General features: G+C 43.3%; 1 protein-coding gene across 2 annotated transcripts; it reads left to right on the top strand.

Annotated features, from left to right (window-relative positions):
- The first annotated feature begins 135 nt into the window (after window positions 1-135).
- CMTR1 (cap methyltransferase 1) lies at window positions 136-26,755 on the top strand. Of its 2 annotated transcripts, none has more exons than XM_066546549.1 (24): window positions 136-227; window positions 2,166-2,309; window positions 5,559-5,701; window positions 6,436-6,594; window positions 7,041-7,133; window positions 7,880-7,951; window positions 9,214-9,308; window positions 9,413-9,485; window positions 9,683-9,881; window positions 12,370-12,488; window positions 12,744-12,840; window positions 13,966-14,098; window positions 15,034-15,213; window positions 15,621-15,677; window positions 16,631-16,688; window positions 17,343-17,411; window positions 17,590-17,721; window positions 18,215-18,337; window positions 19,039-19,130; window positions 19,737-19,805; window positions 21,187-21,234; window positions 21,815-21,927; window positions 22,483-22,591; window positions 24,307-26,755. In XM_066546549.1, the coding sequence occupies exons 2-24, from the start codon at window positions 2,180-2,182 to the stop codon at window positions 24,437-24,439; spliced, it is 2,496 nt and encodes an 831-aa protein (XP_066402646.1). In that variant the 5' UTR covers window positions 136-227; window positions 2,166-2,179; the 3' UTR covers window positions 24,440-26,755. The 2 variants fall into 2 exon arrangements, with proteins under 2 accessions (XP_066402646.1, XP_066402647.1); XM_066546550.1 differs by lacking the exon at window positions 136-227 and adding an exon at window positions 419-447.
- Window positions 26,756-26,920: the final 165 nt, after the last annotated feature.

Genomic DNA, 26,920 nt, shown 5'->3' with positions numbered 1-26,920 from the left:
AGCCCGGGGCTGCCCGGCCCCGCCTGCGGGCGCGGCCCTTGGGGCGGTGCGTCACTGCCGCGCGCCGGCCGCCGCCGAGGCCCCGCGCCAGGGGCGGGCCGGGGGCGGGCACGGCGCCGCGTCAGAGCGGGGAAACGAAAGCGGCGGCAGCGGCCTCGCGTCCTCCCCTCTCCGCGCCCGGGAGCCCGAGCCCGCCGGAGCCCTTCGGAGCCCGCCGCGCTTTCGTCGTGAGTACCGCCCGCTCCAGCAGGGCGCTGTCCGTAGACCCCGGTCGTGTGCGGGTCAGCGCAGGGCGCGGCCGCCGGCGGCTCCCGCGGTCTCCCCGCTGCCCGCGCTCCGCCTGCGGGGGGGTCTCGGCTCGGCCTCTGGGACCGGGGGCTGCGCGGCGGGCGGGGTGACGGCGGTGAGAGGCAGGGAAGGCAGCGGGGCTGGTGAAGGGTTCGGAGGGTAAGGACTTTGCGGATCGGCTGAGGGAGCTGGGGGTGTTTAGCCTGGAGAAGATGAGGTTCAGGAGAGACTTGATGGCTCTCTGCAATCCCCGAAAGGAGGGTGTAGCCAGGAGGGGTTCGCCCCTTCTCCCACGCAACCAGGACAAGAGGACACAGCCTCAGGCTGCGCCAGGGGAGGTTTAGACTGGATATCAGGAGGAATTTCTCCACAGAAGAGGTGATTAGACCTTGGAGTGGACAGCCCAGGGAGGTGTGGAGTCACCATCCCTGGAGGTGCTCAAGGAAAGACTGGACGTGGCACTCAGTGCCATTGTCTAGTTCCCATGGTGGTGTTCAGTCATGGGTTGGACTCGACGGCCTCAGAGGTCTTTTCCAACCTAAACGATTCTGTGAGAAGCCGCTGGTGCAGTGAAAGGGGGCTGTGGGGCATGGCTGGGGATGTGGAGGGGCTTTCCCTCGCACCTGCGGGGCTCCTGAGGGACCGGGTGTCCCTAAGTTGCACCTAATTTTGCATGGTTTGAAATTTGTTGGGAAGTCAAGTGTGCTGAGGGACCCTTAGTGGAGTTTGGAGGGTGAGGATCTTGATAGGGAGCTGGCAGGAGTGAGCTGAGAGTGTTGGTCTCTCATTTGGCTCTCTCAGAAGAAATAGAAAATGGCTGGTTTGTTAGAGATAAACAAGGGTAAAAAAACAAACCCCTCAATTAAGGTAAGAGCAGATAAAGGTGAGTTGTCTATAATAGAACTTCTGGTGGAAGGGAGAAGATTTCTTAGCCATAGTGCAGTGAGGTTGTGGGATCATTTTGCAGTCAGAGTCGTGGGGCTAAAGAAAGGATTTGGCCTTAAGCTGCCTTGTATGTGTTTGTGAAAAGAAGTTTGATAACTAAAGGTTTGAATTGGTGACCTGGGACATCTTTTATAGCCCAACAATCCTATGTACAATAATAAACACTAATCAAGGTACGGTTTCTTTTTTTTTTTTTCAGTTGCAGGGAGGTTTTAGCTGGTGTGCTAAGCATTTTTGCCTTTACACTTTTCCCTTTCCTTGCTTGTTGTCTTCTGCAAGCCTTCCAAGCTGGCTTCTATTAACTCCATCTTAAGCATTAGACCTTTCTCTGAGTTTATGCAAAATTATCAGCCACATCCAGAAGCTGGATATTTTGCCAGTGATGCCTGGTGAAAAACACAACTGCACACACAACTTGAGCACACATATTTAATGAAGTTCTGTTATAAAGGTTGTGTAGAAAAGCTCCTTTATTAATTAAGATTTGCAGAGGTCAGGTCAGAGTTGTTTGGAGTCTCGTGAGAAATTGGTTCCACCTTGCATAATCTCTATTAGATGGATCTGACATTTTTTCAGTGTGTTTGGATAAAATGAATCTTTGATTCAGTAATAGTAATGAACTGCCATATATTTAAGTTATTTAGCTGTCTACATCTGGGTTGACTTCATCTACTTGCATTTGGGGATAAGTAGGTTGTAGAAATGATTTAAAATTCATCGGTTATAGGGGAATTTCCCTATCAGTTTCCCATTTGATTAGTTAGACTAGGTGTTTGCAAAGGCGAGTTCAAAAGAAGCTAAGACTTTTACCTGAAGACGTTTAAGCTGAGAAGCCTAATACTGAACAGCATAACATGATCTATGCCACCACGCTGCTGTGCATTACAAAAAGTTATGCTTAATGTTTGCCAAGTGTGATCTTCTTCTTTTAGCCTTTCAGGAAAACATGAAGAGAAGGACAGAACCCATATTTAGCAGCCCCCAAAATAAGCAGAAGAAGAGGATAGAAGACTTGGGATTAACCCTCAGTTCTACTTCAGATGATGAAAATCAATTTAGTAATCATACTACTCAAGGTAAGGTTGGAGATCTGGAATGTGTTGCTGCAGGGGATGTAAATAATAACCAGGAATTGAACCTACATCTCCTGAATCCTGATTGATAGCCTGAATTTCAAGGATATTCTCCTTTTTTAGGAAAAAAGCTACTTTATTTCTTTTTCACAACCTTGGATTGGTGTGAATTCTTTTAGGCTTTTTAAAAATCTTATGTAAACCTTTTAATCTGGGAATTGTATGAATTCAGACGTAGAAAACTGGATTTGGATCATGACGTGCATGATCCAAAGCTCTAAACATTCTTGTCATATTGATCTTTTCAGTCTCAGCAGTTATTTCTGGTTTGGAAACTCAGTACTGAGGCTTTGTGGGTGTTACACCATAAAGAAGCATCATAATTTTGTTTAAAAAGGAAGAAAGAAACCAGTAGTCTTACCACATTTCTGCAGATGGGAGAAATTGAGACGAATACAATGGAGCCAGTTGGTTGGGGCTTCTACTTTGTAGGATTATCTCTTCTGCTGGCTCAGTGTGATTTTGCCAGGGGGCAGAGTTGTGAGAGCTCACAGCTATGTCTTTCTTTTCAGAAAGATCTATTAACTAATTGCCTACTTTTTCTTGGAGTGTGCTTTCTCACCTGGAGTTAGGATATACCACAGATGAGGCATGTGACCCACACAATCGGTGTCGCTGTTGTGGGACACTCTAAACTCTCCCAAGATGGTACTTCAGGTTGCCTCACTGTGTGCCTGCTATGTCAGAGTCTTAGGATTTCTCATGGTCATGAGGTGTTCAAGTGCCTGAACACATAAAGAAGCGTTCCCTTGTGAAAATGGAAGGGGTGTGTGTGGAAGGTGAGGGGGTTGGTGTGGGAGTAGCTGTAGTTGCAGTGTATAGTGTGTGTACCTGTCTGACAAGGCCCAGGTGAGGGAGGAGGCCAGAGGTGCAGCATGTGAGAGCTGGGGTAGGCAGTGCTCTGTGCACTCAGGGCTGAGCTAAAAAATCCAAACTGATGTTTTTTTCATTTTTCCCCCCCTTTTGCTTATTGAGTTCATACATGAATCAAAATAGGCTGTAAGCCTTAGTGTTTAAGAAACAAATTGATACAGTTCAATGACAATATTATGGGTACAGTTAATTGTTTATTAATCTATTACACCCATTGTGGTTTCTAATGAAAGAAGAGAGGTTGGGGAAAGAATTGATTTAAGATTTAATCTCAGCTGAGCATGGCTTAGCATATCTTAAAAACAAGAAGAGTTGTAAAGGGACTCCATTGAAACTTATGCAGTAGGTAATTGTGTTTAAGGCACTTTATGAGTCTCTAGAAAATAAGACAGGTAGCAGTTAGCAAAAAGTTAAAAAGCAGGTAGCAAAGTTAACTGAAGCTCTGTACTGAAGAAGCAGAAAGCAGTAACTGACCCTAAAGCAAAAATCCTTTGTAAGTGTGTTCTTAGGTAAAAGCTCTGTGAAAGAAACAGGAGTATATCGTGTGATAGATATTTGAAAATCAAGATGGGTACAGAATGTTGCAAACACAGGTTGAATCATAGCCTTCCTTGTCTGGAGCTGGAAGCCTCAAATGTTGATACTGTAAAACTCGAATGTAGTAATGTGGGGACACAAGTCCTGAATCTTAAAAACTGATTGCTCAGCAACAAACACTGAGGACACATTGAAAGGGTTTTAACTACACTTGTATATTTTACAGTAGTGTTCTTCATTTTTACTTCACTTTCTTGTAATGGCCTTTTTTTTGCTGATTTTCAGTTGTGTCCTGTTACTTCACTGATGCTCAGTTTTCCAGAACAGGAATATACAGAGATCTGTGAGTTGAGAGAGAAATAGTCTGTGATTTTTCTTAAATTAGACAAATCTAAGAAAAGTTCAATCCTTCTTTTCAAGTATTTTAATATCTTTTGGGGTTTTTTAACACTTTTGTGGAATTAAATTATTCCTTCTTAAGAGATAAACAGAAAAAGATCAACTCTGCTAACAATCTTGTGTTTTATGTCAGGACAACTTTTGTAGTTCAGCTTCCCCTATTTGTACAAACCAGCACAAAATTATTTCTAGCACTTGGCAAACAAGGGAGCTCAAGAGGCAGAGGGCCAACACAGAGCATGGCTGGGCTTGCTGTGAATTGCTGCTCCTGTAGTCTGTATGAATTAGCTGTAGTGAGAAACTTGTGCCACTGCTTCATCCTCATAGTGATATTACCCCAGGAAAACCAGAAGGACTCATTGGATTGTAGGGCCTCCCTGGGCACCCAGCTGGTACAGAGTAGGCTGAGACAAATGAAACTGCCATTATTCCTGCCCAGATCCCAGTTACATCCTGCCTGGAGCAAGTAGATTTGGGCATCTCACAGCTGGAGAGTAGCAGTGAGGACTTCACAGTTCATACAGGCCTTGGTTCTTATCAACTAGATCCCAAGGTGGAACTGGGCACAGACAGAGCTTCTTTATTTGTGCCCATGAAGGTTTTGGTGCATCAGTTTCTGGTGAAGAAGGTTTATTTTGAGTGCTTGCTATATATGTTGATATTACCTTGACTGAACCATTGACTTAAGTTCTTCCTCAAACGTCTCTCATGGTATTTTAAAAAAGATTGCTTTCCTCTGACCTTGTCTTTCACTTGAGCTTGTATGTATCTGTAAATTCTAGAGGTGAAAAACTGTCTCATTTGCTGTAGTGAACTTGGGAATCCTTGCTATTTAACTGAAGTATAATAAATGTAGCTTTCTCTTCTTTCTGCAGTGTTGGCCGTTTGGTAGATGCCTGTGTACTTGATGTGAGGTTTTGGCTAAGTTAGGGATGGATTGGCACTTGCAGTTAGATAGGATATGTAAGAAAATTCAAAATGTTTCATCAGGGTGTAATTGTCAGTATTCTCACGAGAGAATCCCTGTGGACCTTCTCAGCTCCTCAGGATGATTGCAAAGGTCAGGCACACCACAGTACTATTGTGGTCATGCTGTGGCTGCTCTGCTGTGTGATGGGGTTTGCCCAGCCCTCTGTGGGGCCTGGAATCCATGGGGTCAGAGAAGCTGTGTGTTTCCCTGAAGCAACAGGGAAGATAACCAAGTGTTGGTTGCACAGGGTGTGTTATATTGCACCTGCATGCTTCCTGTAACTCATTTGAGATACTGAAGTGTCCTCTGTGTGTGTTCAGATGATTTAATGAGTCTCACTGTATTGTGATTACTGAGATGTCTTTCTTCCATTTTATTTATATTTTCATTCTCACTTTTTTGTTTGTTTTCAGAATCTTCCAGTAGCACCAGTGGCTCTGACAGTGAGAGTGATGAAAAAAGACCAGTCTTCAGCAATGAGTTCAAACAAGACTCTCTTGTGGAGGGTACTTCATCCCGCTACTCAATGTATAACAGTGTCTCCCAAAAGCTGATGGTAGGTCAAAACAGTTTTGGACCAAACTATTAAGAACTGATGAGAGCAAAGTGAAAAGACCAGTTTGTTATAAAAAATACTTTGATTCTGATCCTCTTTGTAGCAGGGTTCTCTGTCTTTTATTTCCTTACTGTTTTGTACATACATGAAATTGACTGCATCCCCATGTTTTGTTATTGTTCTCTTATTGCTAAAATTTACTGAGAGAAAACCTGAAAAACTAGCAGATAATGGTCATAGTTCTTTTAACCTAAGAGATGTGTATGTGTTTCAGGTGCAATGTCTTGCATTCCTCCTCTGAGTTGTTTTATGTGAAGTTTTAACTGGTATTTGAAATGCATGTGAATGCATGTTCACAACAAAGAATATCATCACAACATGATTTTTTTTCTATACCACCGTCTTTTTTTATGAACCATTCATGCTTACTGAACCCTGTGATGAATGGCTCCAGGCTCCTCACTACTTTTCTCTCTGAGCAGGCTCTTCCCGCATTACTGAGCCTTTTGCTGTCATTTCAAACATCATTCTTCAGATCTAGTTTTTTTTGTATCCTGCCTAAGTGAAGTGAACTCACTCGAAAGTCCTGAAAGCTACAATTGAAATTAAAAGTGCTCAGTGCCTTCAAGTCACTTCAGGGCGATGTGCCATTTTCTGCACTATTCTTTGACCTCTGCAGTAGTACAGAAACTCAAGTCCACTTGCCTCAGAGTGCTCCCTTTGCTCCTTTTTAGGCCAAGATGGGCTTCCGGGAAGGAGAAGGTCTGGGAAAATATGGCCAAGGCAGGAAAGATATTGTTGAGGCCTCCAATCAGAAGGGGAGGAGAGGCTTTGGCCTGACCCTCAAAGGGTTTGATGGGGAGCTCAATATTGATTGGCAGGATGAGCCAGAGGTAAGTACTTTCTGTATTAAGCCATTTCTCTTGTTGTGTTCAGCAAAAACTGGGTGAAAGAATGTGTAAACTGTGGTTTTTCTTGGCAGCTGTCTCTTTTCCAGTGTCTCTAAACTGTACTTTGAGTACTAGACTTCTGTTCTGCCTTGATTATCAGACTCTAATAAAGGGGAATGTGGTGAGGTTGGGTGTTTTTTTTTTTTTGTTTGGTTGGTTTTTTTTTTGTTTTTTTTTTTTTTTTGTCGTGGAGGTGTTTGAGGTTGTTTTTTATTTTAAAAATAAATAAGACATGTTTTAGTCCAGGAGGAAAAAACTCTACAGTTGGTGCTGAAGTCATGGCATAACCCCTTATGCTAGCATTGGGAGGCAAACTTTTGGGGAGCAATTAGTTTTTATGTTTTTCTAGTAAAAACATCTTTGGCTCTTCCCATGACTTGTGTTTGCAGCCTAGTGCCTATGAGAAGGTGGACTGGTGCCCTGAGTGTACCACAGAGATCCCAGATGCTCAGGAGCTGAAGGAGTGGATGACTGTGGGGAAGGTAATTTTTTATGTCTTGGTACTCACCAGCCTAAGATAAAGCAGGATACTCAGCCTGGGACAGTTGCCATGTCAAATAGCTGTAGAATAGCATGAACTCTGAACAACCTCTTGAGGTTGCTAGTTTAGCTTCCTACCTAAAGCAGATCCAGCTAGATCTGATCAGGTTGCTCAAGGCCTTGTTTAATGGAATTTTGAGTATTTTCAAGGATGGAAGCTCCACAGCCTGTTTGGGCATCTGTTCAGTGTTTGACAACCCAGTTGACAAAAGAAAATTTACATATGGCTAATTAGCATTTTTTTAATGTGGCTTTTGTCCATTGTTTCTTGTCATGTCGCTGTACATCTCTAGGAGCATAGGTCAACCTTTTCTGCCTCCTGTTAGGGACTTGTCCCGTTGTTAGGTACAGCAATAGGATCTCCCTTTCTGCATTCTGAACAAACTGTTCTCAGCTTTTTCTCATATACCAGGTGTTTTTTGACCCTTGTCATTTTGCTGGCCCTTTTGCTGCTTTTGTTCCAGTGTGTCCATTCTTATACTGGGGAGTGCTTAAACTGGATATAGTATTTCATATGCGATCTCAAGATGCCTAACACGGGAGAAAATTCCTCAGCCTAATTGCCACACTTCTGCTGATACAGCCTAGTGTGTGATTGGCAGCCTTCATCCATTATTGGTACATGCTGCATTCTGAAATGACAATATCATGCTTGCTAATTGCTCCCTGTGCTCTTGTCCTGTTGCAGAGGAAGTTGATGATTGAAGATGAAACAGAGTTCTGTAATGAAGAGCTTTTACATAATGTCCTGCAGTGCAAGGTGAGCCCCCCTTTTTAGAGAGGAACTGAAATTTTGGGGAAGCAAGTGAAATAAGTAATTAAAGAAGACTGAGTAGTTAGGTAATTGACAAGAGCTCAGAATGTCCTCTGTCACCTTGATGTCACTGGGATGACCTAGCATCCTTTTTTTTACTGTCTGTTCAGCAGCCTGTTTTGAATCTCAGCCTTCTGAGAGATTTTCTTGGTGAAACTCTAGCTGGCAGCTAAGTGCCCTGCAGCTGCTCACCCATTCTACCACCAGCTGGATTGGGGAGAGCATGGGAAGGGTAAAAGTGAAGAAAAGTCATAGGTTTAGATAAAGGCAATTTAATAAGTAAAGCAAAAGCCACTCAATGGAAAGAAAGCAAAACAAGGAATTAATTCAAGGAATTAATTCACTACTTGCCATGGGCAAGGTGTTCAGCCATCTATCTTCAGGAGAGCAGGGCTCCATCATATGCAAGGGTTACTTGGAGAGTTAGGGTTTTGTCTTCCCATGTCCTTGGCTTCCTCCTTCTTCCCCCAGCCTTATATAGTGAGCATTATGGGGTATGGTATGGAATATCTGTTTGGACAGTTGTGGGGTCACCTGTCCCAGCTATGTCCCCTCCAAACTCTGCAAGAATGCATTCCCCACCTACTTGCTGGCAGGGCGGTATGAGGATCAGAAAAGGACTTAATGCTGTTCAAACTCTGCTCAGAAGTAACAAAAACATCTCTATGTTATCAACACTGTTTCCATCACAAATCCAAAATGTATCTCAATACTAGCTAATATGAAACTACTACCCCCAGCCAAAACCAGCTCAAAGAGGACAGAAAGCAGTCACCTGCCCTTAGTCCGACTGAAAGGCTGAAGGCTTGACTAAACTAAGGAAATGAGCTCCCCTTCTTTTCTTGTCTGTTCAGTCTTTTCTCCTAGATTTTATCATGCTTTTGTATACTGCAGTAGAGTGTGTGTTTATATATGTGAAAGAAATACTTTAGGCTGGGACTGCTTTTGAGGTGGCTAACCATGTTATCAGGCTCTGGAGCTATCAGTACAGAATTTGTCAGTGTTATTAAATTTGCTTAAGAGCTGAGGTGGCTTAGAAGAAGAGCAAATATCATTATGAGACAGAAAATCATTTTGTATTGGTGAACCAAATCCTGCATGGAGTTTGCTGTCTAAGGAGAGAGAAGCAAGAAGATAGGAAATGCTGATGCCTACCTATCCCTCCAGCCAATGCCAGGTCCAGATGAGCTTTGTTTCTGTTTGTGCAGAGTGTATTTGATGAGCTGGATGGAGAAGAAATGCGTCGAGCCCGAACAAGGTCTAACCCCTATGAGATGATCCGTGGAGCTTTCTTCCTGAACAGGTTTGTAGAATGTCTGGTACTGCAGTCCCTTTTCCATGTATGTCCATTTGCAGCTGAGGGAGCCAAGGATGAAACTTATCAAGGCCCTATTTACGTGTTCACAGGGCTGCGATGAAGATGGCAAATATGGACCACGTCTTTGACTACATGTTTACAAACCCTAAGGACTGCCAAGGGGTGAGTTCCTCTAACTTTCAAACAGCAGTGCTTTCTCAGAGAATGTGGAAGGTGGGAAGAAAGGAGAATCTTTAGGATACTAGCTGGGAAAACAGGTCCTTGAAAGATTCCTCTGCGCAGTGTAGTTTATGATGTATGTGGTTTGACTGACGGGAGCTGTTACGGGTCAGAAGAATTTCCTCAGTTTCCTTTTGCAGGTGCCTTTGATAAAGGAGTATGATGCAGAGCTGCTCTACTTTGCTGATGTGTGTGCTGGTCCCGGAGGCTTCTCTGAATACGTCTTGTGGAGGCGCAAGTGGCATGCAAAAGGATTTGGCATGACCTTGAAAGGACCAAATGATTTTAAACTGGAGGACTTCTATTCTGCTTCCAGTGAGCTCTTTGAGCCTTATTATGGTATGTAGTGCACCCATGAGTGTTACCTGACGTTTTTGCTTATGCTGAAGCCTCTGTATTAGTGGCAGGACTGGTATTGATACCAGCAGGGGGATCTAGGAGAAGCCTAGGGAAGCATTTTGCAAGGTAGAAGGGGGCTGCCATTGGAGAAAAGGGTTGAGGTTGGTGAGCTTGCATATCGAGAAATTTTTCTGACAAGTAATTCTCATTTTTTCAAAATCATTTGCGTTTATTACCAGTCTGACCTGGGAATATGTTTCATTGTAGCAATTGATATTTGAGTTCTTTGCTTATCTGAACATTATAGAGTGCTTAAAGATTGCTTGACAATGTTTTTCTCAAATCACTGATCTCAGCCTGAAACACTGTGAATGAGATGACTTGTCATAGAATCATAGAATTGTGTGGATTGAAAGGGACCTAAAATCATCTAGCACCAACCCCCCTGCTGTGGACAGGGACACTTTCCAAGAGACCAGATTGCTCAAAGCCCCATCCAAGCTGGCCATGAACAGAGACTGGGCATCCACAACTTTTCTGGGCAATGTTTTCCCAGTGACTCATCACTCTGAGTAAAGAATTTCTTGTTAATGTCTATTTTAAACATGCCCTCTTTCAGTTTAAAGCCAGTATGCATTATTCTATCACTATATGCCCTGATAAAAAGTCCCTTCCCGTCTTTACTGTAGCCCACTTTAGATACTGAAGGGTGCCTGGACTCCCTAGAGCCTTCTCTTCTGTAGGCTAAACTGCCTCAGTGTTCTCAATCTATCCTTCTGGGAGAGGTGCTCCAGCCTCCTGATGTGCCCAAAGATCTCTTAGCAGAGCCAGTTAGACACCTCATTTACCCAACTGTCAGCATGTTTCTGTATCCGACCTTCCTAGCTGTGCTCTCATGATTGATTGTGGGCTCTTAGTAAAGATAAATAAAACAGATTTGGGCTAGAGGCTGTATCTGAATCACTGTGACTAAATGAGCTGCTTAATCCAAGGAGGTTTGTTATGTTAACATGTTTTACCTAGCATTGAGAAGGACTAAACAGGTGTACACAGACAATTGCTGCATCTCATCTCATGCATTGTAACTTGTTAATCTTGATGATGTGTTTGAGCCCTCTATCTGCCTTGCCTTTAGGACTAGGAGGGGAAATCCAAGGATTGCTAGTATTTGTGCTTCTTATTTCAGACTATATTAAAGAAACTGTAAGGTGACTGTTGTGTAGAGCAGGGAGTTTGCTTTTCTGTTGTTGTGCCTTGTGTGGTTTTTTTTTTCTCTCCACCACTTACTCATGTTGCTGCCACTCTTGACACCTGACTATGAGCTCTTCCTAGAGAATGGTTAGTAGCACTTAAGGATTAGATCTTAGTTAAAGTGAAGGTTCATGGCAAGGGCAGCAAGGCAAATAAACACCTTGGTTGCAGTGTTTAGATCTTCATAGTTCACAGCAAACTGGTGTTACGGAAAGGAGGAGATACCTGGAGAAATTAATAGCCCAATGATTTTGATTAATTTTCTTGATCCCTTTCTGTTATGCTATAAAGTCTAGTGAGGTGTGTACAAACTAATGGGAAGGAAGTAGCCTGGCATGCTATTTCTGTTGTGAAGAATGGTAAAAAATTCCAGTGTCACTTCACTTACTGACAGGATGGTTGTGAGGAGTTTGGTTATCAAAACCATATCATGCATCCTGATCTCTTCTGCTTTCTAGTCCTCCAGCTGAGGTAATAGAATCTGTAGTCGTAGAAGATTTACAGGGTCTAATATTAAATAGAAGTTCGGGCTTACTTGAGGCACAACTGGTGAGCTCTAGAATATACCTTAGGTCAGCTTTCTAAAACAGCAGCTGGGGGACAGTGTAGCTCTTTTAAAAGAGCCATAGAGGAAAACTGTATGAGTATTCGTGCACAAATCCTACGTCTCTTTCCCTACTCCCTTTATAAACTTGTTCACAGTTTTTTTGGGGGGGTTTGCTTTTTTAAAGCCCAAATTACACTGTGCTTGAAGATAGGCTATTATGTTTCTTTGGAATGATTTGAATTCTTAGTAGAAGGTTACAAATGCACAATATAAAGAATTTTGCCTTGTCTGTAATAACAAGTTTTTAACAGGTGAACTGTGCAGTGCAGTGCAGTTGGATCTTACATTTTCAGTAGGTTCAGCTATGTGCCACTCCTGCTTGGATGAGAATATTATGTTGTCATATAGTCTTCATTTGTCTTGTGCTGAGGCTAATGTGCAACTCAGCATTTGAGCATGGTTCTTGTATGGTCTTGTTTCAGCCCCCCAACCACTCAATCTGAATAATTTTTCTGAATTAAAAAGTATCTTTGGTGGTAAACAAGGAACTTTGTAGTGTTTATTCCACCTATCAAGGTCTTTGTAATTTCTGACTAAATGTTGATTGAATACAATAGATCATCTGCACATACTGATCTTTTATTTGTACTTGCAAATGTATTATTGATTGTCTCCTTTTTTTTTCTTTAGGAGAGGGTGGGATTGATGGAGATGGAGACATCACTCGATCAGAGAACATTACTGCTTTCCAGAATTTTGTTTTGGACAATACTGATCACAAGGGAGTGCATTTCTTAATGGCTGATGGGGTTGGTTAATTTCTTTTTCTTCCTGCACTAAAAAAACCCTGACAAAGCTGATACCTTTGTCTGCATGCAATAGGGTGTTTGACACGTGTAGTTACAATATGAAATTGTACAAGCCTTGCCATTAAAATTCCTAGTGCTGATTCTTTTACTTTAAACAAACAGAAATGATCATGATTCCATTATTTAGTTCCTCAGAATCCTTTGCTTGACCAACAGATTTGTGGAGATACTAATCATATGCTATGCACTTTGCAGGGTTTCTCAGTGGAGGGCCAGGAGAATCTGCAAGAAATCCTGAGCAAACAGCTCATGCTTTGCCAGTTCCTCACAGCACTGTCCATTGTCCGGACAGGTATGTTTTGTCCATTAATCTTCCTCCTTCTCTAAGGTGTCTATGGCACTGGGGAACGTTGCTGTACAATTTTTATTAGTGCCTTGAAGTCTGCTCTGCCGTGAGTTGCACAGAATTGAATGTGTATGCATAAGTCCTGAGATGGTTGTCACAAAGCTAAGAGATCGGGTGAGAAAAATAAGCTAATCTGTTGTGATAACTGGGCAGTCTACCTGAGATTTATGGCACTAGCTGGACCAACTTCCTCAATATCCCAGCTGATTGGAGCTGAGTGGTGTTTATCCAGTTCTTTCTTTCCTCTAGCTTTTCTCCTTTAAATCTGTCATCTGGTGGATAAGAACTAATGATGCCTTACCCTGTCTTAACTGCACCTCGTTGTTGGTAAATGATGGACCTTACGCTGTGTCTCATTCTGATGGGTCCTGTCTTCCACTGAGTTTAGTTAGCCTTTGGCACTGATCTAGAAGACAAATTGTAACAAAGTGATAATTTGTACCTTATGCCCTATGCTTAGAGGAACCTGAGGCTATGATCTACTGAGGAGTAGTCTCAAATGTGATGTGATAAAAGGGGCAGCTTTCTTTAAGTCTTTCCTACATGGGTAGATGATAGTTCTGTAAAAATGATGATAGTTCTGCCTGCCTTTTGCTTGGGGAAATTGGGAATCTTGTTTGAAGGAGAGGGACAACACAGACTCTTTTCTCTCTAGATGACAAGTTGTTCTGTTTAGGTAACATCTATTAGTCTTTTCCTCTAGTCTGAGGTTCCTTGTTGCATATATCAGGGCTCCTCTTCCCTGGAGGCTTTGGGATAGCATGCTGCCAGGCCTTAGGGCACAGTCTGGGCCTGGAAGGGAAGGATGGAAGGCAGATAGGAGGTTTGCTTGTGAGACAGCCTACATACAGCTTAGATTCTTGCCAAGGGAATGCTTTTCTCTCTTTGCTGCAGAGACATAGGGAAGATGTTTCATGAAGTCTTGCTGGCCCACTTCATAACTGTGTTCTGGATGCTGTTTAATTGCACAAAAACTCTGTTACTAGTTCTGCAGAAGGATTGAGGTGCTCAGTATCTCTGTATTTCCTTATTTTCTGCTGGCATCAGCATACTTCCTCTTTTTTTTTACAGGAGGACATTTTGTCTGCAAAACCTTTGACCTGTTTACTCCATTCAGTGTGGGTCTTGTTTATCTGCTGTATTGCTGCTTTGAGAGAATTTGCATCTTTAAACCTGTGACAAGCCGCCCTGCTAACTCGGAGAGGTGAGATGCTCGAGCTTGACGGTCTACTAAAGAAAACAGTCCTCTAAATACAGTGATAGATGGATTTGGGTAGGCCTAGTGGAGGCTTTGTGACCTGCCTCAATTAGCAGCTGTCTTAGAGGAGGAAACATTTTAGATGTTTGGTAAATTACAGACAAAGTAGAGATGATATTTGCCAAATTGCTGTTATGGGAAGGAAGCTATGGAACTGGGTATGTAACAGATCATGTTTTGCATGAAACAGCTATGGTTTCAGTGAAGCTAGAGGATATATGAGAGGTTGGACATGAGCTGGCACTGTGTGCTCACAGCCCAGAAAGCCAGTTGTATCCTGGGTTGCTTCCAAAGCAGCATAGCCAGCAGGATTAGGAAAGGGACTGTGCCCTGGTACTGTGCTCTGGTGAGACCTATCCTGCAGTGCTGCATCCAGCTCTGGGGTCCCCAGCACAAGGAAGGACATGGACCTGTTGGAGCAAGTTCAGAGGAGGAAAACCAACATGATTTCAACGATGGAGCACACTTCCTATGAGGAAAGACTGAGAATTGGGATTGTTCAACCTGGAAAGGAGAAGGCTTAGGGGTGGCCTAACTGGGGCCTTCCAGTACTTGAAGGTACTGGATGATCTTTAAGATCCCTTCCAACCCAAACCATTCTATGATTCTGTGATATTATCTGTGTTTTCATTGTACCTGTCAATTTTAGCAGCATTGATACTACTTGGGGGAGATATGTGAAGGGTTTAGATAGGGTTGCATTTCCCCGTCTTTCCAGAGCTTAGAAAATGTACGATGACTCAGTGATAGGTCAGTTTGCATCTTCCTAAGGATATTCAGGAAGAAAGACTTCCTGGGGTTTGGGAAGCTCTCCTTATAATGGGAGTGTGGCAGAAAAGTTGGCTGTGTGAAAGAACTGATCTCTCTGCCTTGCTGTGCAGGTACGTGGTGTGCAAAGGCCTGAAGTCAGGCATTGAAGATGTGCGGGATTACCTGTTCACAGTGAACATCAGACTCAACCAGCTGCGCAATTCCGACGTGGATGTGAATCTTATCGTCCCGCTGAACGTGATCAAAGACAACCAGGACTTCTACAATTACATTGTCCAATCCAATGAAAAGTGAGTTACTGTGGGTGATGAAGGCTGCTGGCTGTAGGCAGATTAATTTAGCATGGCTTTCTGGTTTAACTTCCTACACTCATGGAAGTACTTGTTGATGCTGCCACACTGCTCTGCTTTTGTTCTCTGAGGGGTTGAGCTGAGCAGGGGTCTCTGTGCAGACAGAAATTCTGTATTACTGTTAGTGACTGTTTGGCCTCAGAATACTGTGTAGAAAAGAAAGTACTGCCTAATTTGTTCCAGTGATCTTCCTGTCAGTTTGAATCATGTTGGCTAAGATCCCTCATTGCTCTGTGAATCAGACTGGCTTCCCCCTGTTGTCCCAGCACTCTTTCTTGTTTTGAACAGTAGAACAATGTTGGTGGTGATTAATTTGTTCCCTGACTAAAACTTTTCTTCTCTTTTAGCCACTGCAAAGTTCAGATAAAGGCATTAGCCAAAATCCGTGCCTTTGTTCAAGACACGTGAGTATATTCCTCTGCCTTTTGGTGAAGACTGAATTAACCTACTATTAATGAATTGTTTTGCCCTTATTTAATAAGTTATTGATTTGAGCTGGTACTTGTCTTGGCCTTTGGAGCCAGGAAAGTGAAAAGTACTTTTAGGTAGCTCAGTTTGTGTCTCCACCTGAGTTATTTGCAGAGATGTGTGGGTGGCTGGAGGAGTCCTGAAAATTGATGGCCTTTTATCACCCTTGTTGAGAAGGCTTCCATGCATTGGATGATTTCCAGTTACCATAAGTGAGCTTGCTTCTTACCAGGAATGTAAGCAGAAAAGTAACTTGCAGCTGGTATTTTCAATTCAACAGTAACCATCCAAGTTGAGTGTGGTTCATAGCTGTTCATCTTTCCAGGGGCAATTCAAAACATCTATGTTACAGACCTAGAATTACCTAAAGTTTGATGTTAATTGCTTGCATAAAAATAAAGCCATTGCAATGTTTCCCTGCTATGGCTTTTCTGCTCAGGTGTTATCCAGACATAATATGTGGTAGAAAGTTGAGTGAATATGGTAGTTAGAAGTTATCTTAGAGCTGATTCTACCTTGAAACTGTAATTTGTATGGCCTTCAGCAGGTTTTCACTGTTATTCTTAAGTAGGTCTGTGTACCCAGCTCTTGGAGATTAGCATAAGTTTGTACAAATACATAACTCAGTGAAAATATTTATACCCAGTGGTACTTTCATGGTATGAAGTGATGGCTGATAGTAGTGCAAACCATGAAACATAGCTAAACACAGGAACTGGAGGGTGAGGAGGGAAAGCAGCAGCCTCTTTCATACAACCCTTTGTGGAGCAGTTTGTTTGTTGTTCTCAAGCCGGATGCTGAAAGTTCCAGATTTTATAAGTCTGAGATATATAATGCTGCAAGATCAAAGAGGTTTCACCATCTTTAACAGTTTGCGGTCTTTCTTTAGAACGCTGGTTGAGCCGCGGCAGGCTGAAATCCGAAAGGAATGTCTCCAGTTATGGGGGGTAAGTAAGGTGTCAAGCAGGCAAATTGTGAAGGTGTCCTTGCTATAGTGAAACAAGAGTGGAGCTGCAGTAAAGATAGGACTTTCTAGACAGAGGTTGAATATCTTGTCTTGTGGGAAAGTCAGGAAACGTTTCAAGCTGTTATGTAATCAAACAGGATGTCCCTGATTTACTGTGTATGCCTTAACTGAGCAGGCTTCTTTGCAGTTGAGAATATTTCATTGTACACAGGGTGAACTTAGCACCTAGATCCCAAGCAGCAGAGCTCTCTAAAAGGTCTTGTTTTATGAGTCTGCAGTTTCTGTTTCTTAAGCTTTTGACTGCAGTGGGGCCAGAGATATGGCAGTTAGTTTCACAGCCTGATGGTGTGTCTTTGATGAAAGGATGTTTCATCAAAACATGCATGACATCAAAAGTTTAGATGAAATCTTTCTGGAGTTGCTGGTTGGTTTCTGTGAGATGTGGCATGCCTACATTAAATTTGCAAAACATGTGAGACATTTTATTTGCCACATGACATCTCTTCTTCATCTTGAATCCCAAGAGCAGGAGTTTCAGGGGCAGAATGTCCTGTCATATATTGAAACCAGAAATGTTCCTTTGAATGTGCCAAAGAATTAACACTCAGTATCAATTGTTTGAATTTGTTTTCAGATTCCTGATCAGGCTCGTGTTGCTCCTTCATCTTCAGATCCCAAGTCCAAGTTCTTTGAGCTGATTCAGGTGAGAGCTTGCCTAGAGTCCTTTGAGTCCTTTCATACAAATATAACTTTTTTTTTTTTCATATTGGAATTAAGAGATGAAGAAGCTAGTCCTGGATTATTGCTTCATGTAGAAGTTATGTTTACCTGCCTGTTGATGCATTGTGTCTATCTTGCCTTTTCCATATTTTGCTCTTTAGGGCACAGACATTGATACCTTCAGTTACAAACCCACTCCTCTGAATTCCAGCACACTGGAAAAAATTCGCCAAGTGTTAGATTACCGGTGTATGGTGTCTGGAAGTGAGCAGAAGTTCCTCTTGGGGTTAGGGGTAAGTGCTAAGAACAGTCTGGGAGTCCTGCTGATTAATTTCAATGCTACTATTCTGCCTTGCAGTTTCATCCCATCTTTTTCTGCCCCTAAAGGCCTAAAAGAATCTCATCAGCAGTAGCTGAGACTGCTAGTTATTTATGTTTCTTTCTCCTGATGTCACTGCCTTTCACACTAATTAACCCTTTTTCTGTAATCTCAGCCTACACAGAGACCTGCACTCCTGCTAGTGTCTCTAATTATCTTCACTGTCCTTTTAAAGGTGTTCTATTTCTGCTTCTTTGTGTGGGTGTGAAAAGTCACTGGTAGATTAGAATTGGTGTTTTTGTTCCTTTGCTGTAGCGGTTAAGGTTCTTAAAACTTATGACAAAGAAACTGCCTGTGACAGCCTAGGACAAAAACATTGTCTGAGGGTTGCTCTGCTGTTAGAGGTCTCTTCTCCACCCCTGCCCTCAGGAAACCTTGGCTGAATCTGACTCTGTCTTTATGTACAGAAATCACAGATCTACACCTGGGGTGGTCGCCAGTCAGACCGCTGGACAAAGCTGGATTTGAAAACTGAGCTGCCACGAGATACCCTTCTCTCTGTGGAGATTGTTCATGAGCTGAAAGGAGAGGTAGGAACTTACTCTCTCTCTTACCATTTTGCTACAAATGGTAAGCAGTTTCACTTAATCTCTGTACGATACTGCAGAATAAATGTTCCATCTGTGCCGGGTACAAGGTGGTTTTTTTTATAGGATCTTTAGAGTAGCTATTTTGGATTAAGTTCTTTCTGTCCAGTCCTAGAAATATGATATTTCAGCATTGTTTTGAAAACATTCTGGACCTGATGTGTAGCTGTTCTAAGTGGAGCTGCACGTGACATTGCCACCATGACTTCATGTGTCTGTGGCTCTGTGGGTACATAACTGCTCAGCAGTGACTGCAGGCTATGGGGAGAAGATCCTTGTGGTATATTTACAGTGTAAAGTGAAAAATCCCAGCTGCCTGGGAAGTTTCCCTGTCCTCCTCCACCTCAGACAAGGATACTGTAGTGTGCTGGGCTTTGTGATACCTGATAAAGCACAGATAGCTGGTGATGGCAGCTGTGGTCTTGCCCCCTCTCCCTCCCATAAGACAGAACTGGGTCTTTGAGATGCACCAGTTCTTGGAGGATGCCATGTTCCTGTATAATGGGCAGCAGGGAATTTGTGTGTTTCTAATACCTGGAAAGGTGCCTTCTTGCTAGAAGAGATGTCCTGTCAAAAAACAGGCTATAAATCAAAGCTGAAATATCAAGAGTGTGAATAATCAATCTCTGTATTGCTGTCCTTAGGGGAAAGCCCAGAGAAAAATCAGTGCCATCCACATCCTTGATGTCTTGGTGCTGAATGGCAATGATGTTCGAACGCAGCATTTCAACCAGAGGTATGTAGGTTCTGGAGAAGCTTTTTTCTGTACATGTCTAGGAATGACTGGGAAACAGTGTTCAGACAAAAAGCAGAATGCTGAGCATGGGGACACAAGTGCATTCAGCTGAAACACTGCTATAAAGATGAACTGGGAATGAAGCTGCTCTGAACTGAAGTACATATAGGCTTTTCCAACTGTATCTTCTCTGTGTATGACGGCAGCTCTAGCTTCTTTCTTAGCTTAGGGTGAGCCAGGCACGGCTGGGGTAAACTGACCATTCTGGGAATATGAATGAGCTGAGAGAGAAAGAACGAGCCCTTCTGTTTCCTTCTTTGGGAACATAAGGTCTCTGCTAATCCTGCTAGCCTGATAAATATATCCATGTTCAACAGCATGAGGACTTAGAGAGTAAACTATGGAGACTCATTTGTAATGGATAATAGGCAGTATCACTGGGTACTGCATTGGGAGAGTGGAGTGAAAAGAAGTCTTGCTAGACCCATTTGCCTAGCAGTCTGCATGTCCTGAGTTGTCAAATCACTTACTCTGTTGAAGCTGTTCCCTACCTGCTGTGCCAAAGGCCCCGTTAAATTGCTGGGTTCTCTTTCCATGTTCATTCAGGATTCGGCTGGCAGAGAAGTTTGTCAAAGCTGTTTCCAAACCCAGCCGGCCGGATATGAACCCCATCCGGTGAGTGACACCTCCTTCCCTCAGCCTCACTTGCTTTGGTGTCAGTGTGTTGGAGGACATGAAGGGGAGTTAAGTTTCAGGCTGAAATTCATTGTTCTGTTATGTTCTTTGGAAAGGGGCTAAAAGCTTTTTATACATTTAAGGTAAATATTGTTAATGGAGAAGTTGTGCCCTCCTTTCACATGTCAAACAGTCACATTTTCATCATAGGTGGATTGGCTGGTGTTGATTCCAAATATGTGTGATTGTAGGTCTAGTACCTAGTGAGCTTAATCATTGCAAAGAATTCGGTCCTTGTCTGCCCTGAAGGGTCAGCAGCAGTACAGTGATGCTGACTGTTAGCAAATGCAGGACTGACCAGCATCTCTGAGGACAAGGCTTTAGTTACAACCCCCAGGAAAGTTCCTGACAAAGGACTTCAGCTTTGCTTGTCTCCTGGCCTTCTATTTCATTAATTCTACTGACAAAACAGCTTCTCATTCACAAGCTGAAGTGGAGCAATATCATGAAAAAATCTGGAGGAAGGGAAAAGAGGATCTTCTCCTTGATGGCTTAATGAAAGGTAACGAGTGGAATCTCTGCCTAATGACAAATGAACAGTTGTAATAATTGGAGGAACCCAAAATGTTGGGGCAGGCTGAAGGTGAAGTGAGAAGGAGAGCTGGGGAAATGGATTGTAGAGGGGTCATTTGCTGCTTTTGTGGAAAGGTGTTAAAGTGTTTCTGCTGTGCTCTTTGAAGCCTGATGCTTGTAGCAGTATGTGGGAAATGAGTGGTTGGGGTGTCCAATCAGAGGCAGTGCTTTTTTAACTTACTGATTGTTTTTCTGTATCTCAAAACAACAAAACCAGTTTGATGTAATGACAGAATGAGGACTCAAAACAATCTTTCCTGATTTTAAAAAAAAAACTCTTTTTACCTCAGTGTAACTAACAATTTTGTTGTACCTCTGAGGATAGTAATGGTGAAGATCAGATTGTTAATTTTACTGTGAGGCCAGCATGTTGAAGCCAGAACATGCCTGGGACTGACCTTGGTCAATTTATCTGATGGGAAAGCAAAAGCACCTGACTTTCACTGTTTTCACTTTCCTGTATAGTCAACCCGAGGTAAAAATGCACAGTTGCCTTAGCAGCAAGGACATTTATCTGCTGCTTACAGCAATCCAGCCATGAGCATGCAGGTGTCAGGTTTTCTCAAGCCAGGAAAAACTAGGCACTGAAGCATAAAGATAGAGGAGATAAAGAAGGGTGAAACTCATTTGAGCCTGACTATCTCATGCTATATGAAACCAACCATTTGTCTGCTACCTGTAGCTGGGCAGGAAAAAAAAGGCACAATTTAAACTTTTTTGAAATAATGTTTTTGTCTTGTCTTCCCAGAGTGAAAGAAGTATACAGATTGGAAGAAATGGACAAGATTTTTGTGAGGTAAGCAATTGGTGCAAATAAAATGTTAGGGCCCACTGAGGTTATCAGTCACTGTGCAGAGCAATGGGAGGGATGTTCTGATCTGTGCTAGTGTGGTCATGGAGAAAGAGCTGTTAGAGCTCGTGGTGGCTGCTGTTCCTGAGATGCTCCTCACTCAGAGCATTATTCTGCTGCATTCTAAAGCCATAGATGTGGCCAATGCACTTCATAACAGCTGGAGTAGCAACAGTGCCTGAGTTTGGGTGCAGAAGTATCAATGACTTCTCAGTGGCTTGAAAGGTCAAGAATTCACACTTGAAATAGGAACCCTATATGGATTAATTATGGTAGCTTATCACAGATTTTTCACCACAGCACTCAATTTGCAGCCTGGTCTAGACAGGTCTGACTGGTTTCTTTTGTCCTGTGTGGAACGGCAAAAACTCCAGTTTTTCAGGGTGTGATGATTTAATCCTATGCTGTGCAGTGCTGTCAGTTCTCACTGTGACACTCTGGAGAAGAGGCTGCAGGTGGTACCAGGTGTGTACAAGCACAGTAAAGGAAGAAACAGTCTCTATCACTGTCTTCTGTCAATGTTTAGGTTAGAGATGAAAGTCATCAAGAGTTCAGGAGGAATGCCCCGGCTGTCCTACACCGGCCGAGATGATCGGCATTTTGTGCCCACGGGACTCTACATCGTACGGACTATGAATGGTAGGAAGAGAGAGTCCCCACTCCCTCTCAACTTTTCTTTGTCTCTCCAAGTAAAAAGTACTGACCAAACTTGCTTATCTTGTAAGTTGGTAAAAAATTATTGGCAATATTTGAATGGCTAGAGATTAAGGGTTTGCATGTAATGAGGGTAGCTTGGACTTGGGTGAGGTTTAGGGTGTTATATGTAAGTTTTTCTGTTGTGGGTTGATTAGATATCATGTGGGTAATTCCATTTATTTACATGACTGACTACCTTCTTTTTTAATGAGATCATAATTTTTCATCAAGATGGTTTCCAGAGTAATAGGAAGTGGAAATACCCTGTTTCAAATGTTAGCTTCTAAATGGAGGGAGAAGGGATTTTTCTCAGTGAATAGAGAACAGCTTGGGAAGCAGGTTGTCTTGGGAGAAGGAAGGAAAAAGGAATAATAGAAGGATCACAGTTACTCTTACAGATTAGATTCCTCCTCCCTACTTTTACTGTATGTGTATTTCTTCTGTGATTTTTTTCCCCCTCTTTTATTTTCTACCTGATCCCTGTAACCCCTCTGCTAGATCCCTGGACAATGGCATACAGCAAAAACTTCAAGAAGAAATTCTTCTTCAACAAAATGACCAATGTAGCGACATACAACCTCCTTCCCGAAGCCATTGCACCCTTTCAGTGAGTATGAGCCAGAGCTGAGGCTGTGGATGGGTATGTGTCTGCCAATGTGTGTGTGTGCCTGGGTGTTTGGAAGGGAGTTCTGCAGGGCTGTGTCCTTGCAGTCTTTTGCAGTGCAAGTGTAGCTGATCACCAGAAGGGTGTGCTGCAGGAGCTGGCACCTTGTCAGGCTGTCAGGAAACTGCTGATGTGGAATCATGGATTTTGCAATTAATGGCTATGAATAGCGAACATGTCACAACTTCGTTCCGCTGTCTGCAGCAGACTACAAGTTACTGAACCTCCTGCATGCAGGGAAATAGAAATTGAGCCCAGCAACTGTAGTTTGCTGCATCTCTGTATTTAACATGTTTGGTTGGAAGTTGCTAATTTAAAAGCAAATCCCAGCTCATTTAGCCCAGGCTCTGGAATAACCTGTGGGAAGCTGGGAGCTTTTTTTTAAGAGAGTCAGAGAGTAAAACAGTAGCTCCTTGGGAAAGGATGAAGTGGCATGCCATTGGACAGTTATTAACATTGTGCCTGCTGAAAACCATCCCTATCTACTGAGTACTAGGCTGAGGGCATTACCCAAGTACAGCAAATCCTGAGTCTGATGCCTCAGGGCTCCTGGGTAGAGATGTTCTGCACTACCACCATTACCCAAGACTGTGCCTCTGAGTAAGAACTTGGTATGAAATAGCACTCCTGATTTTCTCACTTTGAACCTCCTTACTGTCTTAGAGCAGTGCTTTCAAGAATCCTTAAGCCTTTCTTCATGTGGTGAATGGCAGAACAGGCTTAAAAGGAGAGGCACATGATGTTTTTTCCCTCAGTGTGTCAGGGTGGGGTTAGTTCTGCCTATGTACTCTGAAATAGGCCAGCATGAATCTACAGGAATGGCTGAGGAGGTGGAGGGAGTGCTTGTGTGGGACTCCAGAAGGGATGTGTTGTGGTTAGTGAGTACTAATATGTCTATAATTAGCCACTGACATGTGCTCTTGTCGCTGTGCTAGTACTGCTTTGTTAGAACAGAAGCATTAAATAAGCTATGAATATTAAGTGTCAGTAATTGTACAAAACTAAAGGCTGCTGTGTTGGCAGTAATTAGCAGCTCTGATTTCATTATGGCTGGGACTGTGTGGATGCAGTGAGGGAGGGCTGTGCTTGATGGATGGAGTGGGAGATGGCATTGTAGGACCAGAACTCTCAGCAGCAAAGCAGAGCTCAGTTATTTCACATGAGGGGAAGGAGGGAATGATCCTAGCTGCTTTTGTGCCGTGGGAAGTGCTGTTTGTTTGCAAAGCTACATAGGACAGCTGTTACTGATTATGGTAGGTATGTGGTGAGGGATTAGGTTGCTGCTCCTGGCAGACTTTCTAAATTCTTCATTAAGGTCTTTCCATTGCCTGCAATGACAGTTTCATCCTCTGAGAAACTTAGGGGGAGGTAGGGTTTTTCCCTAGTGACCTGACTCCTTGCAGCAAATACTGAACTGAATTTGAGTGAAGCTAGAATTAACAAGTTTGTTTCCATGGAAATCTCTTAGGCTTGGCTGTTGCTTTACTTTGAGGGCTGTAGAGTTTGTAAAGTGAATGAATAAATGCACTGGTCTTTTCTAAGGTACCTGAGTATTTTTGTGTGGCTCCCATAGCAAGGGCAGCTGTCCCTCGCTGGAAAGGAAGTGTTTTCCTTTCCCTTCCCTGCCAAACTAACCTTGCTCTCCTCTCTGCCCACAGTGTCTGCCATTACAGCCGCCTCTTCTGGGAATGGGGGGAAGGTGTCAAAGTGCACGACTCTCAGAAAAGACAAGATCCAGAGAAGCTATCAAAGGAGACTGTTCTGTCTTTCATCCAAGCACACCACCCCTAACCCTGCTCTCTTGAGGGTGCAGGGAGGGGCTGAGCCCAGCTTGGATTCTTCAGGGACTGATGGGACTGGGAAGGCTCCACAACTTCTATCCTGATATTCTCCAGAGCTGATTTCCTGGAGATGATGGAACCAGAGGGTGGTATGCAGAAGGCACAGGATGAGGCTTTGCCCTGGTAGTGTATATAAGAGTACAGCCCAGGTAGCACCTGCTGCCAGAGTACCCAAGGTGACTCCTGGAGCCGAGGCCTAATGTCCTTTTGTCCTGACCTACTGCATGCATGAGGCCAAGGGGCTGGCAGCTTTCTTTGCTCCTATTCAAACATTCAGCAAGGTTTGTGGAGCTCTGTGTGTGCAGAACTCCCCAGGCTTCTGCTTCTCTTGCAGTGTGGGAAGGAGCAGAGATGTTTTGATAGCAGGGCTGGGCAACAGCACATTGAAGAGGCCCTGCATTCCCCCTGCCAGCTGTCTCCTTGGCCTTGTCAAAGGCTACACTATCCAGTGGAGGGTGTTAAGTCTTTGGTGAGCTGTGGGCATAAGTTATATATTCTTGTCAGTGTCTCCAACGCTTCTGCTAGCCACTGGCAGTTCTTATGTGATGGTTCCCTGTTGGACAAAGGCCAATGCAGGTGATGAGTACAGTTCCTGGCATAGATCTGATGTGCTCACACCTCTGCAAGCTGCTGTGACAAGGATGTGACAACCCCTCTCCAGGTTAGTGACTGATGCCAAGCCAGCAGCCTGGGCCTGATTTGTGAAAATGTACCATGGGTGGTGTACATGCTTCATGGTACTTCTGAGACCAAGGTGCTTTGGTTCTTGGTACTTAACATTATTACCTAAACCTTCAGTGAGGAAAGTGGATGTGGGAGGGAAGACATAGAAAAGCTAGGATGCTGAAGTCTCTGGAACAAATGATAGGAATGTCTAACTTAGTTAAAAAGACCCAGGGCTTCAGTAGAAAGGTATCTCAACTTTAACCATGTAGGTTAATAAGAAGCAATTCCTGTCCCCTGACTGTACCCACCGGAAAGGTAACCAGACTTTCCTTTTAAAATATCAGACTGGCTTTGAAATCCTCTGTATCTCATTTGACTCTGGAACTGCATCTGAGGTGAAGGCACAGAGCCAGGAAACTCCTCTCAGTATGGCATTTGTGTCAAGACTTCTCCATGCACTTCTGTGCCAGCCTCAAAGTTGGCTTCTGTTGCATGTTTTACCTTCATTTCTGGTTTCCATGGCACTTTGCCAAGTCTTCCGCATAAATCAGAAGATAACACATAGTTGAATGCTTTGGGATAAACAGCAAGATAGTCCAATTTTTGTTTTGTTTTGTTTGTTCTTGGCTTGTTTTTAAACACTGATTGGCAGTAGGGAGAAAAGTGATTTAGGGGTTTATCTGAACTGTGCCTTAAGGAAAGCTATAGTTCCAGTATCTATAGCAGTTGTTTAGACTGTCTTTTTCTCCACATCCATATGAATGATTTGAACAAGCCTGTGCAGCAAGACATAGAAACCTTGACTTAGACACAGGTCTGCCAAAGCAGTTGAAGGACTGCAGGCTGTTAGTGCATCCTCTTGGCTGATCTGTAGACCCTCTCTGCTCTCAAACATTGGTAAAACGTGTATGAAAGAAATGATGGCTCTTCCCCCTAAACAACAAGAGGTGTGTCATTAGTAGATTTGTCTTGGCAAATGCACTTCCATGAGGGATGGGGAGGAATCTCTCCCAGTGGGCAATAAAGTACCTCAACCTCTGGTGTCCAACCCTGTGTACAGTTGGTTTTTTAAACCAACCAGCAATTTGAGTTCTAAGGACCTCTGTGGACTGCCTTGAGGCTGTTCCAGTGCCAGCAATGCATGCTGCTCCCTCTGCCAGGCTCCTTTGCAGTGTTGTGTCCTCAGCTCAGAGCTTTGACTCCTGTGGGCTGGCAGACAGAAGAATGACTAGGAAGTAAACTAGGATCAGTGTAGGCCTTGGAGGGTACAAAAAAACCTGGTCAGTCTGCAGGCTAGCTTTTATGAATAGATACTTCGTTTATTCAGTTGTCTCTAGTTGCTCATTTTAATTTGCGTTTATTTTTATTTTTGATGCACTGAACCTTGATTCTAAATCTCCCTTCAAGAAGGCAGGCATGAGCCACCAAGCTACTTGCTTCCCTGCTGAGGGATTATGTTGGGAAGGGCGGGTGAGGAAGGTCTTGCTGAAGGGAGTGTTTATGTATGTTAATTGCACAATGTATTGTTATTAGGCTTTGTATCATTTTGTGTTGACTTCTATGCTTTCATGTTCTATTACAATACAGCCCCTTTAGTTCACAGCAGTCCTTCTTTCCTTTGCTTCCCACACAATTCGGGCCAGCAGTGTCTGTCAGTGTGGCAGCAGAGAAATGTCAGCAGAGTTAAATATTCAAGGCAGTCCATTTTATAAGTTTTTGTGGCAAGTTTAGAGCATTGGAATGAGAGGGCATTACAGGGGACAGT

The sequence above is a fragment of the Molothrus aeneus genome, chromosome 3 (assembly GCF_037042795.1).
Source record: "Molothrus aeneus isolate 106 chromosome 3, BPBGC_Maene_1.0, whole genome shotgun sequence".
NCBI classification, from domain to species: domain Eukaryota; kingdom Metazoa; phylum Chordata; class Aves; order Passeriformes; family Icteridae; genus Molothrus; species Molothrus aeneus.
Note: the sequence above shows the minus strand (reverse complement) of the source record. Positions and strands in the feature narration are given on the sequence as shown.